The sequence below is a fragment of the Macaca fascicularis genome, chromosome 9 (genome assembly GCF_037993035.2).
Source record: "Macaca fascicularis isolate 582-1 chromosome 9, T2T-MFA8v1.1".
Taxonomy (NCBI): domain Eukaryota; kingdom Metazoa; phylum Chordata; class Mammalia; order Primates; family Cercopithecidae; genus Macaca; species Macaca fascicularis.
The window spans coordinates 13,731,978-13,746,027 of NC_088383.1; the positions used below are offsets into that span (position 1 = coordinate 13,731,978).

Consider the following 14,050-nt stretch of genomic DNA (forward strand, 5'->3'; position numbering starts at 1 on the left):
GGCAGGCAGGTCACTTGAGGTCAGGAGTTCGAGACCAGCCTGGCCAACACAATGAAACCCCATCTCTACTAAAAATACAAAAATTAGCCCAGCTACTCGGGAGGCTGAGGCAGGAGAATCACTTGAACCTGGGAGGCGGAGGTTGCAGTGAGTTGAGATCACGCCATTGCACTACAGCCTGGGCAACAGAGGGAGACTCCATCTCAAAAAAAATAATTTTTTATATATATACACAGATATATATATATATGATAGATAGATAGATAGGTAGGTAGGTAGATAGATAAAATATATATCTGTAGAATTGGCTTGAAGTAGCCTTTTATTTTCTAGACCAGAGCTCTGGATGGATGCCCAGATCTCTTCTTCAGCTCCCTGGGACTCACTTTCCCTGTCTCCTAAACAAGGGGTTGGACCAGGTGATAGCTTCTGGCCCCCAGAATAAAATCTTTGACGCTGCGAGTCCCCCTACTGTGAAAAGTACTTCTTCAAACACACTTTTCAGCTTCTGGTTTGAGGACTCAGGCTGGGAGCAAGAGGCGCCACCTGTCAGCTCTGTCATCGGATGGGCAGTTGCTGGTGGGAGGAGCTCCGCATCAAGGAAGTCCCTGGAGGCAGTGGTTGAGGCCCTGGACCTAGGTGGGCCCAGGGCATGTTGAAGTTTCCTTGTGTTCATTCCAGTCTGCCTTGAGTAGTGTCATTTACAGTGGATGCCATTGGCCATCAGGAGACTTTACTGCAAAAATAACTGAGAAAGTACTACACTTGGGAAAATTTGGTTCGATTTTCGTTTTTCAGGGTAAACACCTATTTTGGGATGTTCAGTACAACTTCTTAAGTCAGTACACACACACAAGCATGAATATTTCACACAAAGTATTTCTTGTTCATCAAAGAATAATCAATCAACAGATATTCATTAAGTAGTATCGAGGCCAGGTGCGGTGGCTCACACATGTAATCCCAGCACTTTGGGAGGCAGAGGTGGGTGGATTACCCAAGGTCAGGAGTTCGAGACCAGCCTGGTCAACATGGTGAAACCTCATCTCTACTAGAAATACAAAAATTAGCCAGGCGTGGTGGTGGGTGCCTGTAATCCCAGGTACTTGGGAAGATGAGGTGGGAGAATCGCTTGAACCCGGAAGGTGGAGGTTGCCGTGAGCCAAGATTGTGCCATTGCACTCCACCCTGGGTGACAGAGCAAGACTCCCATCTCAAAAAAATAAAAAAATAAAATACTATTGAGTGCTAATGAAAGATATAGGCTGAGTATGATGGCTCATGCCTGCAATCCCAGGATTTTGGGAGGCCAAGGTGGGAGGATCTCTTGAGCCTAGGAGTTCAAGACCAGCCCGGCAACACAGCAAGACCCTGTCTGTACCAAAAAAAAAAAAAAAAATTAGCCCAGTATGGTGGTGCACGGCCTGTGGTTCCCACTACTCAGGAAGTTGAGGCAGGAGAATTGTATGAGCCTGGGAGTTCGAGGCTGCAGTGAGCTATGATCATGCCACTGCACTCCAGCCTGGATGATAAAGCTAGACCCTGTCTCAAAAAAAAAAAAAAGATAGAAAAAGATAGTTAGAAAAGAAATACTAGGCTAGGCACAGTGTCTCATGCCTGTAATCTGAGCACTTTGGGAGGCCAAGGCGGGCAGATCATGAGGTCAGAAGATCAAGACCATCCGGGCCAACATGGTGAAACCCCATCTCTACTAAAAATACAAAAATTAGCTGGGTGCAGTGGCGTGCACCTATAGTCCCAGCTACTCAGGAGGCTGAGGCAGGAGAATTGCTTGAACCCGGGAGGCAGAGATTGCAGTGAGCCGAGATTGCACCACTGCACACCAGCCTAGCAACAGAGTGAGACTGTCTCAAAAAAAAAAAAAAAAAAAAAAAAAAAAAAAAAAAAAAAAAACTAGATATGGCACAGGCTTTGTCCTTCAGGGACTCATTATCAAGGTGTGAAAGTAAACATAATCATGATAATAAGCCATAATATCTTTACATTTCTTTCTTTTCTTTTTTTTTTTTTTTTGAGATGGAATCTCGCTGTCTCCCAGGCTGGAGTGCAGTGGCGTGATCTCGGCTCACTGCAAGCTCTGCCCCCCAGGTTCACATCATTCTCCTGCGTCAGCCTCCTGAGTAGCTGGGACTACAGGTGCCCATCACCACGCCCAGCTAATTTTTTTGTATTTTTAGTAGAGACGGGGTTTCATCATGTTCGCCAGGATGGTCTCGATCTCCTGACCTCTTGATCCGCCTGCCTTGGCCTCCCAAAGTGCTGGGATTACAGGCATGTGCCACCGCACCCAGCCGCTAATTTTTTTATTTTTAGTAGAGACGGGGTTTTACCATGTTGGTCAGGCCAGTCTCAAACTCACTCCTGATCTCAAGCGATCCACCCACCTCAGCCTCCCAAAGTGTTAGGGTTACAGGTATGAACCACTGTGCCTGGCCGATAGGCCGATATCTTTACATTTCTTAAGAGAACCCTAGAGGGAGGTGGGCTGGACTGTGAAGAATGAGAACTGTATGGAGAGGGACTGAGTGGGGTGGGGGGTGGCAGTCCTTGAAACACAGACATTGAACGGCTCGTGCATCCAGCCACCTTTTGCTGAGCGCATGCTATGTACTGGTCTAGGATCAGGGTTGCAAAAAGGAATGAGGATCACCACCGTTGGGGGGCTCAGACTTTATCAGAGAAAACAATGGGATGTAGACAGATAGAAACCAACATGCATGCCTTGATGATGGTGCCTGAGAAACTTGGAGAACATCAAGCTGGGGGCCTGCCCTGTCCGGGTGGGATCAAGAAAGACATCACTGAGCATAGACCCATGCACGGGGCTTTGGGGGAGAGCAGGTCACATCTGTGCACAGCGGGAGAAGAGCAACCCTGGGCACAGAGAACGGTGCATAGAAAGGAATTTTCTCAATTAGGGATGCAAGGCTTCCCCTGACCAGCTCCAAATTACCTTTCCTGGTATCTTCTACACTTGCTGTTTATTTTGAAGGTTAGTGTTGGGTATCTGTCCCCCTGACCCCCAACTAGAATGTAAATGGCATGAGAATAGGGACTCTGACCATCTGTTCCATGCCTGGGACCTGGTCAGTGCTCAGTCAGTCTTTGGTGACAGCCAGAGGACTCCCTGACAGGCGGTTTTATTAATATTAGCTTCCCAGCCTGAATCACTGCTGTAGATGCAGGTCACACCTACTCCCGGGAGCCTTCCCTGATTACCTGTCAGACTACTCACTCTCCCCTGCCTTCCTGCAGCAGCTGTGGAGGAGGAATCCACCTGCTCCATAGCGTCCAGCCTCTGGGCCTTGGCCGGCAGGGCCCACACCTTTTGCGTCCCTTTTGCAGCTCTGCAGCGCAGCAGGACCTCACAGTGTTGAGGCTCCTCCCCTCTTTCAAAGTGGCCTTCTCCCAAGCTCCACCCTTGACCCTTGACTCAAAGTCACCAGCTGAGCAGGTGGAAGGCCAGGGAGATGACCTAATGTGTGATCAGCTGGGTGATTTTTGTCCATGCCAGGGGCTTGCTGGCACATACAAAGAAGCAGATAAATTAGCTGTGCTTACCCAGCCAGCCAGCCATGCCAGGCTTCCAGGGAATTTGAGTCTGGTCCCCATCCACATACATGCATGCTTGAATACGCCAAGACCGTGGGGACTTTGGGGGCTGTGGCAATCTGGCTAGATCAACGCCTGTCTCTGGTCACTCAAAGTCATGTCTGTTTGGAATCGCTGCTGGCCAGACACATCATGGGCCAGATCGGGTCCGTGGCGGGTGTGTGTGTGACCCCTGAGCTGAGTGATCTTATCTGTTCTGAGCGATCGCGTCTCCTGTCCTGGTTTTCACGCATGTGCTGATGGCTCTCTCCCAGCACCCCCATGATACACCAGTCCCTGGCATCAGGCCTCTAACTCCAGCTGCCTGCTGGCTGCCTTCACCTGAATCCCTCCCGTGTACCTGGTCCAGCTCTCCCCGGCCTGAAAGGAATCACATCTTTATCCTTTGTGGGACATTGGCAGTTCTGGTTGCGTGGAATAGATTCTCTACGGTTGCCTTAAGGAAGAGGGATTTGTTGCACAGCTTCGTGTGGAATGAACTGGAAGGCCGAGCACTGATGCGACCGTGAGCATGGGTTCCTCTCACAGCCTCACCACTGAGTGGAGGTCTCTCCTCCTGGCCCATGCTCTGCCCTCTTCCCTGCTTTCTTTTATTGTTCGGTGGACACCTAGGCAAGATCCAGTGTAATTATCAGAGCTAATTACCAGGGATGGGGCTGCCTCGGGGAGTTGGCTCCGCTGCCCTCTCTCCTATTCACCCTGCCTACAAAGAACTGCCTGGAGTCACCTCTCTGAGCAGGCAGCGTCCACTAAAGAGGGAGCTGGAATTACCAGGTGCTATGGTTGACACAGCCAGGCCACCCCGGCCACCTGCTCCTTGTCCTGCATTCTTCAGGCAGTGGACGTCATCTCTAGTCCATGCTGGGGACCTTTGAGGCATTCTGGCCTTCGCTGTTTACACCGTCCTACGCCAGATCTGCCCGATTGTGTCTAAACTGTCTGTTCCCCCGTCCAGCTCCACTGCAGGTCGCCCTGTCTCCTCTGGCTGAGGCAAGTTGGCGATTTGTCTTCTTGCCTCAAATGTCTCTGCTGCAAAGTCAATTGTCCCTATCGCCCCTCTGTCTATACCTCTCAGGGGCTTCCTTTCTACCTGCAAGACAGACCACCCACCTGAGGGTGGGGAACGCAGCCCTCCCAGGCCTCACCTCAGCTCTCGCTGCGCGCCAGCTTACATGCCGCACCGCAGCAGCAAGCTGTTCTTCTATGCTCGAATCAACTGCTGGTTTATGGCGCATGCTCTTATTCCTGGGCGGCCACTCCTGCCGGCAGCCCCCCCGTTTCTCCCATAAAATTCCTGCTCCTCCCCGAGACGGGGCATAGGCGTCTACCTCCTCCCCTCCCGCCAGGCAGCTTGGCTTGCAGGCCCTTGTCTACCCAGAATAGCCTCTGCAGATTTGTTCCTGTCACCTATGTCATTATTATCTCTTTATGTGCCTCTCTCGCCCACTCTGAGCTCCTGAAGGCAGAAACTGGTTCTTAACTTAGCATTGTATTTCCAGTGTCAAACTCAGTATCTGGTATGTAGTAGGTGCAAAACAAATACTTGACAAATGCATGAGTGCTCAGTATACCTCCTCCTGGCCTACGTAGGCCAGGAGGTACTAAGTGACTATGTGTATGTTGGCCAATTAAAAATGAAGACAGAGGCTGAGCTCGGTGGCTCACACCAGCACTTCGGGAGGCTGAGGCAGGTGGGTTACCTGAGGTCAAGAGTTTGAGATCAGCCTGGCCAACATGGTGAAACCTCATCTTTACTAAAAATACAAAAAATGCTGGGTGTGTAGTGGCAAGGCGCCTGTAATCCCAGCTACTCTGGAGGCTGATGCGGGAGAATCGCTTGAACCCAGGAGGCGGAGGTTTCAGTGAGCCAAGATCGCACAATGCACTCCAACCTGGGCAACAAGAGCAAAACTCCTTCTCAAAAAACAAACAGATAAACAAACAAAAACAAAAACAAAAACTGTGAAATACTATTAAGATCCATACGGGGCTGGGTGTGGTGGCTCATGCCTGTAATCCCAGCAGTTTCGGAGCTTGAGGTGGGTGAATTGCTTGAGGCCAGGAGTTTCAGACCACCCTGGCCAACATGGTGAAACCCCGTCTTTACTAAAAACACAAAAATTAGCCGGGTGTGGTGGTACATACCTGTAATCCCAGCTACACAGGAGGCTGAGGCAGGAGAATTGCTTGAACCCAGCATGCAGAGGTTGCAGTGAGCCAAGATTGAGCCACTGCACTCCAACCTGGGCAACGGAGTGAGACTCTCTCTCAAAAAAAAAAAAAAAAAAAAAAATCCATACAGAAATACTTTTTAAAAATCACTGCCTGATAATAGCCATCCCAACAGGTAGGAAGTGGTATCTCCTTGTGGTTTTGATTTGCATTTCCCTGATTAGTGATATTGAGCATTTTTTCACATGCCTGTTGGCCGTTTGTATGTCACTGACAGATCAAAAAGGCAAGGTCTGGGGAGGATTTGCAGGTGTAGACTCTATGGAAAACAGTGTGGCAATTCCTCAGAAGATTAAAAATAGAACTACCATATAATCTAGCAATTCCAAAAAAATGGAAATCAAGATATTGAAGAGAGATGAACACTCCCATGTTCATAGCAGCCTTATTCACAATAGCTGAATAGGTGGAAAAAAGCTAAGTGCCTATGAACATATGAGTGGATAAAGAAAACACGGTAGGTGCATACAATGGAATACTATTCAGCCTTTAAAAAGGAGAGAGTTCTGCAACATGTGAAACATGGGTGAACCTGGAGGACATTGACACAGTGCTAAGTGAAATAAGCTAGGCACAGGAAGACAGATACTGCATGATCCCACTTGGACAAAGTATCTAAAATAGTCAAACTCATAGAATGAAAGAGTGGAAATGGTGGCTGCCAGGGACTGGAGGGAGGGGCATGAGGAGTTACTAATCACTGGGCACATACAGTTTCAGTGAAGCAAGATAAATGTGTTTGAGAGACCTCCCATGCTACACTGCACCTATAGTCAACAGTAGTGTAGTGTACACTTAAAGATGTGTTGGCCGGGCCTGGTGGCTCACACCTGTAATCCTAGCACTTTGGAAGGCCGAGGTGGGTGGATCACGAGGGCAGGAGATCGAGACCATCCTGACTAACGAGGTGAAACCCCATCTCCACTAAAACACACACACACACACACACACACACACACACACACACACACACACACACACAAATTAGCCGGGCATGGTGGCGAGCACCTGTAGTCCCAGCCACTCAGGAGTCTGAGGCAGGAGAATGGCGTGAACCTGGGAGGTGGAGCTTGCAGTGAGCTGAGAGCCGAGATGGCGCCACTGCACTCCAGCCTGGGTGAAGAGTGAGACACCGTCTCAAAAAAAAAAAAAAAAAAAGATGTGTTAAGATGCCAGGCACAGTGGCTCACAACTGTAATCTCAGCACTTTGGGAGGCAGAGACAGGTGTTTGAGCCCAGGAGTTCGAGACCAGCCTAGGCAACATGGCAAAACCCTGTCTCTACAAAAATAAAAAAATTAGCTGGGCATGGTGGCATGCACTTGTAGTGCTAGCTACTTGGGAGGCTGAGGCAGGAGGATCTCTTGAGTCTGGGAGATGGGAGGGTGCTGTGAGCCAAGATTGCACCTCTGCACTCCAATCTGGGTGACAGAGAGAGACCCTGTCTCATTTAAAAAAAAAAAAAAAGTGTTAAGAGGGAGGATCACATGTTGAATGTCCTTACCACAAAATAAAATATAACAGTCACCACCTGGTGTCCCACGTGGCTGTGGCTGGTACTCCCCTAGCACCACTGTTTTTTTATGGGAGTCTCACTTTGTTGCCCAGGCTGGAGTGCTGTGGTGTGATCTCAGCTCACTGCAACCTCCGCTTCCCGGGTTGAAGCGATTCTCCTGCCTCAGCCTCCCATATGTAGCTGGGATTATAGGCACCTGCCACCACGGCCAGCTAATTTGGGTATTTTTAGTAGAGACCGTGTTTCACCATGTTGGCCAGGCTGGTCTCAAACTCCTGACCTCAGGTGATCTGCTCACCTTGGCTTCCCAAAGTGCTGGGATTACAGGCGTGAGCCACTGTGCCTGGCCCAAGTAGCATCCTACTTGTTAGACCCTGCCTGTGGGAGCTGGGGGTGGAGAGACAGGGTCCCATCAGAGGGTTCCACTTGCACGTGCAGGGGCAGGTAGGGCCAACCAGACACCCCACAGAGAGAATGCAAAGTCAGATTGAAGCCCAAAGTTCAATTCTCGAGCCCCTCCCTTTAGTGCATGAGCAAAATGGTTAAGAACACAGGCCTAAAATCTGACAGAATAGGCTCAGGCCCTGATTTTGCTGCTTGTTGGTTTCTTCGCCTTTAAAATGAGGGATGTGTGAGGACTATATACGAAAAGAGAGGTCTGGGAACCACAAGGAATAGCACCCATGACCCTGGGCTTCATTGCAGCTGAGCTGTGAGCACCTCTAGACCCAAAGGACTGAGGGGAGGGAAAAAAGGCAGCAGGAAACATAGTAAGGTGTAAGAGTTCTTCCTGGAAGGTAGACCCGAGGCTGGGATGGAGGCAGTGAAGAGTGCTTTGAAGTTGAATTGCCTTGATTGGGTGTGACCGTTGCAAATGCCAGTGTTATTCTGAATCAAGAACTTTGAAGCCTAGAAAAATTGGGAAAGGCATTATTGCCTTTGAGGACCCTTGGCGATATAATTTGTAGATTATTTAAAGGGTTGGATATGTAAAAGAAGCCACATTTCTGGAACATTTGTAAATAACCCTGGGATTACCAGTGTGAGTGGGTGGCCCCGTGGTCACAGAAGTCCTCCGTGTATCAAGTAAAACAGCCCAAGGCTGTTACTTCTCCTCTTAGATCACCTCCACGCAAACCTGCTAATGACATAGCTTGGCCAGGGAGCTCTCTGAAATTTCTAGATCTAAGGAAGATTTTGTAACTTCTGTTTGTCCTTCTGTTATTTTACATCCTTATTTTTAAATCTTTTCTCTTAATTTTAACTTACTTAGGCTCCAAGCTCAATCCATTTCCTTTTCCCGTGTCCTCAGTATAGCTGCACAAACACAATATCCTATAATACGAAAACTCGGAAACAAAAAAGAGCTAAGGCCAGAAGAAACTGGAATATACATTTAAAAAAATTGGCACCTGGAGAATAAATGTTTCTCGGAATTTTCTTAAAGAATTTTTTCCTTGCAAAGAAAGCCAAACCCTGAAGAAAAACACACGCGGTTGTAAATAAACAAAAACCTCACATATCTAGAATTTAGGTTTTTTTCCAAGATGAACTAACATTTTGTTCTGTCAGCGTTTCCTAATATGCACATTTCATTTTGCCTGAATCCTCATCGTGGGAGAAATGGACAGACCCATCTCAGAGCTCCAGGATTTCCGCGGGCAGTGAGCTATGTGCCTGGTGGTTTCGGAAGCCCTGGCTCTTGCTCATTTCACCAAAAGCAGCACATCTTTAGAAATGAAATTTTCCAGGCTCTTAGCCCCTAAAGCAACCTTGTGGGGAGAGATTATTTTGATTCTTCTGGGCCCACAGAATGTCTCACAGCCTTTAAAAATGTCATCAGGCACACCCCTGCGCAGCGGTGGCTGGCGATGCGCGTCCCACGGGAGGAACAGCTGAGGAATGGCGGTACCAAGGTTGTGTTTCCAACCTGTATTGCATTTCTTATGTGCTGACAGTCTAATCCCTCGCAGTCCTGCAGTCTGTTGATTCTTGTTAATTTGTTCTCATTAGACTAGTCCCTAGGCTGTGGCTATGTTGATCTATGTGATACAATTCAGGGCTTGTTTGGGTCAGAACTCCCACCATGGGACAAGGGTGGTGGCTCACACCTGTAATCCCAGCACTTGGGAGGCCGAGGAGGGTGGATCACCTGAGGTCAGGAGTTCGAGACCAGCCCGACCAACATAGAGAGACTCCATCTCTACTAAAAATACAAAAACTGGCCAGGCACGGTGGCTCACGCCTGTAATCCCAGCACTTTGAGAGGCCGAGGCGGGTGGATCACGAGGTCAGGAGATCGAGACCATCCTGGCTAACATGGTGAAACCCTGTCTCTACTAAAAATACAAAAAATTAGCTGGGCTTGGTGGCAGGTGCCTGTAGTCCCAGCTACTTGGGAGGCTGAGGCAGGAGAAGGGTGTGAACCTGGGTGGTAGAGCTTGCAGTGAGCCGAGACCACACCGCTGTACTCCAGCCTGGGTGACAGAGCGAGACTCCGTCTCACAAAAAAAAAAAAGAAAAAAAAATTATCCCAACATGCTGGCAGGCGCCTGTAATCTGCTACTCGGGAGGCTGAGGCAGAATTGCTGGAACCCAGGAGGTGGAGGTTGCAGTGAGCTGTGATCACGCCATTGCACTCCAGCCTGGGTGACAGAGGGAGACTCCCATCTCAAGAAAGAAAAAATAAATAAATAAACTGCCACCATGGCTGCCAGCCTCTGGGTTGTCGCAGCCCAAGAAGCAAGTTCTGTACCACGCAGCATTGCCCCTGGCCTTCTGGAATCAAGCACCGTCTTCCTGCAGCCTTAGGCCCACCTCTTCCTGGCCGTCCAGTGCCAACCAAGGCCAGCCCCTGCCTCCACATGGGCCCCAAGCATGTTCTAGGTTTTTTCCTGAGTGTTTTAGCCAGCCAAACTGAATCACAGAGCCACAGTATCTTCAAGCTGGAAAAAATATGAGGAATTTTCTAGGCCAGCCCTTCGTGTTTTCAGGGAAGGAAATTTTGGTCCAAAAAAATGCATCAGTGGTAAAAGTAGCATTGAAACTGATTTCAGAACTGGAATGAGAATCCATGATTTTATGGAACAAATTGTAGTGGGTCTAATTAATGAGAATTTCCACTCCCATTACATGTGTCAGATGACTGTTGTCCCACCGGAACTCTAAATTAGAAGTCACTTGCACCAGCATCAATATGATCCGTTAAAAATCAACCTTGAAATGGTTCCATGGCAAAATGGGTAGTATTATGCTATTGCAGTCTTACAACGTGTGTCAGCCCTGCTAATACTTACTGCATGTTAGTGGGCAGAACCACAACCCTCCACGTACCCAGTTTGGGCATGGCAGCGTGCTCATGTGCAGGTTATGTGCGTGACAATGTGCAGGTTATGGTGTCTTGTGGCAACTTGATACTCAAGGTCATAAAATTTCATTTTCTTCCTCTGATGATTTCTGAAATAAAATGAACCTGGAAGGGCCCTGAAACGGATATTAAACATATATTTTGTTGGTTTTCTCCATCAGCTCATCCTCTGTTAGGAACAGTATTACAGACAGTAAGATCAATAACGTGTATGTGAAGAAGGCTGTCCAGTAGGTTTTTAGGGTGTCTGGGACTCTGTGGTTAATTCTGTGCAGAGTTAAGGGGGACTTCGATAGTTATATTTACCTTTGATCATGACCTGAGTTGACCCTTTTGGCTATTCATGACATCGCAGTTTTACTCCTGTGCTGCCTATGCCTGTGGGATGTGTGCTTTTTTGAGACAGAGTCTCACTGTGTCGCCAAGGCTAGAGTGCAGTGGTGCAGTCTTGGGTCATTGCTCAGCCTCCCACCTCAGCCTCCCAAGTAGCTGGGATTACAGGCGCCGGCCACCACAGCCAGCTAATTTTTTTTTTGTATTTTTTAATAGAGACGAGGTTTCGCCATGTTGGTCAGGCTGGTCTCGAACTGCTGGCCTCAAGTGATCTGCCTGCCTTGGCCTCCCAAAGTGCTGGGATTACCAGTGTGAGCCACGGTGCTTTGCCAGATTTTCTTAACTCAGTTGGTAATGTCTCTTCCTTCCAGGCAAAGTGTCAAATCACCACATTGGATATGCAGATGTTCCAGCTTTTACTCCATTTTGTCTTCCAGGCTCTGCGGCTACCCTCCTTTTTATGATGAAAATGACTCCAAGCTCTTTGAGCAGATCCTCAAGGCAGAATATGAGTTTGACTCTCCCTACTGGGATGACATCTCTGACTCTGGTAGGTCTCCCACAGGCAGCTCCCAGTGGGCAGCCCCTGCGACACACCCAGACCACATGACCCTGACAGGCCCAGGGGACCGTGGGCGGCTCAGAACAGTCCTGAGGGTCCTGTCTTGGTTGACTGCTGTAACGAGATACCATAGACTGGGTGGCTCAAACAGCAAACATTTATTCCTCACAGCTCTGGAGGCTGGGAAGTCCAAGATCAAGTCGCCAGCACATTGAGTATCTGGTGAGGGCCCACTTTCTGGTTCATAGACTGCTGTCTTCTCACTGTGTCCTTCTCACCGTATCCTCACATGGCAAAAGGATCAAGAGAACTCTCAAGTCTCTTTGATAAGGGCACTAATCTCATTCATGAGGGCTGCATCCTCATGACCTAATTACCCCCAAAAGGTCCTATCTCCAAATACCATCACATAGGTTGGAATTTCAGCCTATGAACTGTGGGGTGTTAACACCCTCACAGCACACAGTTCACAACGGCTCTCAGGAAGCTTCATGAGCTACATATTTGGGTTTGACCTGCAAAGAAAGAGGACAAGCTTGGGACATCTGACTCGAGCCACGCTGAGAGATGGGGACCCACTCATCCACCTCTCCTAGCCACGCCCTGTTCTGGGTGCTCTAGGAGTGAACCAATAGTAGCTAAGATTTATTGAGCGCTGACTGTATGCTGAGCACAAGACGCTCTGTATGTGTGCTACCTCACTCAGTCCTCAGGACAGCCTGTCAGGCGGGTATTACTATTATCCCCATTTGACAGATGAGGAAACCGAGGCTCCAGAAGGTGAAATAACTTGACCAAAATCATACAACTAGTAAGTGGCAGAGCTGGGATTTGAAATGCCACACTGAAACATTCCTAGGGAAGTTCACTGTTCTTCCTCAGGGATAAAGATCAAAAGCAAGGCCTGTGTAAATTAATGAAATCTCTCTGAGCCTCAGTTTCCTCGCTGGTAAGATGAAACTGGTAACAATATTCCATCTACCGTAGAGCATAGCAGAAGGATGAAATGAGATCATGAATGGGACAATGTGTTATGGTCTCTGTGAGCTATTCAAAGAGACCATTTTATTATCTGTGTTACTTCCTCCTGAGTGGAAATGCCTTGGTTTCATCTTCAATCATCCAAAACCTGGGCCCAGAGTATAGTTGTACAAGGCTTACAGGAAAGAGCCACATAGGAAATATTTTCCTTCTGACCTCAGAAGAGCACAGCCTTCCCCCAGAAGCCCAGTCCTGTGGGCATTGAGGGGCCACACCCTGCAGTGCAGCAGGTTTTGGACCTGACCCATGAGGTCATCAGTTCTGCCACCCGGCCCCTCACTTTCCCAGGGTCTCCTGCTTCTGGGCCATCCTTTCTCCTGGGCTGCCAGGTACTCCCCACTTCTCCCAGCAGGGCACAGCTCACTGCTTTGCAGTTGCCTGCTCCAGGGTTTGTAATAGCCCAAGTAGGCCACACGTGGTGCTTTCTGGGGCTTGGTATCCACAGCACCTAGCTCAGGACTTGGTAGGCTAAGCAGGCACTCAGCAGGTTTAGTTGATTCAGCCACATCTAACATATGGAGATGATGTCACCAAAACAGTTCTCTAAGGCAGTGATGGCCTAATTAGAGGCACATGATTACAAAGATACTTCTCTCCTCTCAACCGAAGGTATCACTAGCCACTAGAAGTAAGGGCCTTGGAGCTGGAAGTCAGGGTCACAGGCGGCCTCCTCACTACTGGGTCACCCTAGAGTGCCAAGCCCTAGCCTTCCTTTTCCCCACATGCTGGTGCCTTTGTGTCCAAGGTACAGTAGTCTCTGTGGAGGGCTGGTCTCATGTTTTTCATGCTACACGCACTCCTGAAGACCTGGTGGAATCATAATTGTCACATCTCAAGTCGCGAAGTGACTCCTTCCCTTGTGCCTTCTTTTTGAACAGCAAAAGACTTCATTCGGAACCTGATGGAGAAGGACCCAAATAAAAGATACACGTGTGAGCAGGCAGCTCGGCACCCATGGTAAGGAAAAGCACCTGCTCAGCAGACCGTGCCATTTAATGCCACCCAGAGGGGCATGAAACTTCCTGTAGGCTATTGTCATTTATGAAATCCACACAGGATTATTACAAAGTTCATTTCATTCTGGCCGGTGACTTTCCTCCTCTCCCCAAGCCAGCATTTGAACTCTTGTGCCCCCAGGACACAGCTTCCGGAAGCACCATGAGAAGTTAGTATATGCATTCGTCCATTTTCACGCTGCTAATAAAGACATACCCGAGGCCGGGCACGGTGGCTCACGCCTGTAATCCCAGCACTTTGGGAGGCCGAGGTGGGCGGATCACCTGAGGTCAGGAGTTTGAGACCAGCCTGACTAACACGGTGAAACCCCATTTCTACTAAAAATACAAAAAAATTAGCTGGGCATGGTG

General features: G+C 48.8%; 1 protein-coding gene across 15 annotated transcripts in view; it reads left to right on the forward strand.

Moving 5' to 3' along the window:
• CAMK1D (calcium/calmodulin dependent protein kinase ID) overlaps nucleotides 1-14,050 on the forward strand; it is a 498,666-nt gene that overhangs the window by 465,699 nt on the left and 18,917 nt on the right. For all 15 annotated transcript variants that reach the window (XM_005564630.4, XM_005564633.5, XM_005564632.5 and 12 more), the window contains 2 exons: nucleotides 11,518-11,630; nucleotides 13,562-13,640. In XM_005564630.4, coding sequence (XP_005564687.1) covers nucleotides 11,518-11,630; nucleotides 13,562-13,640 — 192 coding nt within the window. The remainder of the gene's footprint in view (nucleotides 1-11,517; nucleotides 11,631-13,561; nucleotides 13,641-14,050) is intronic.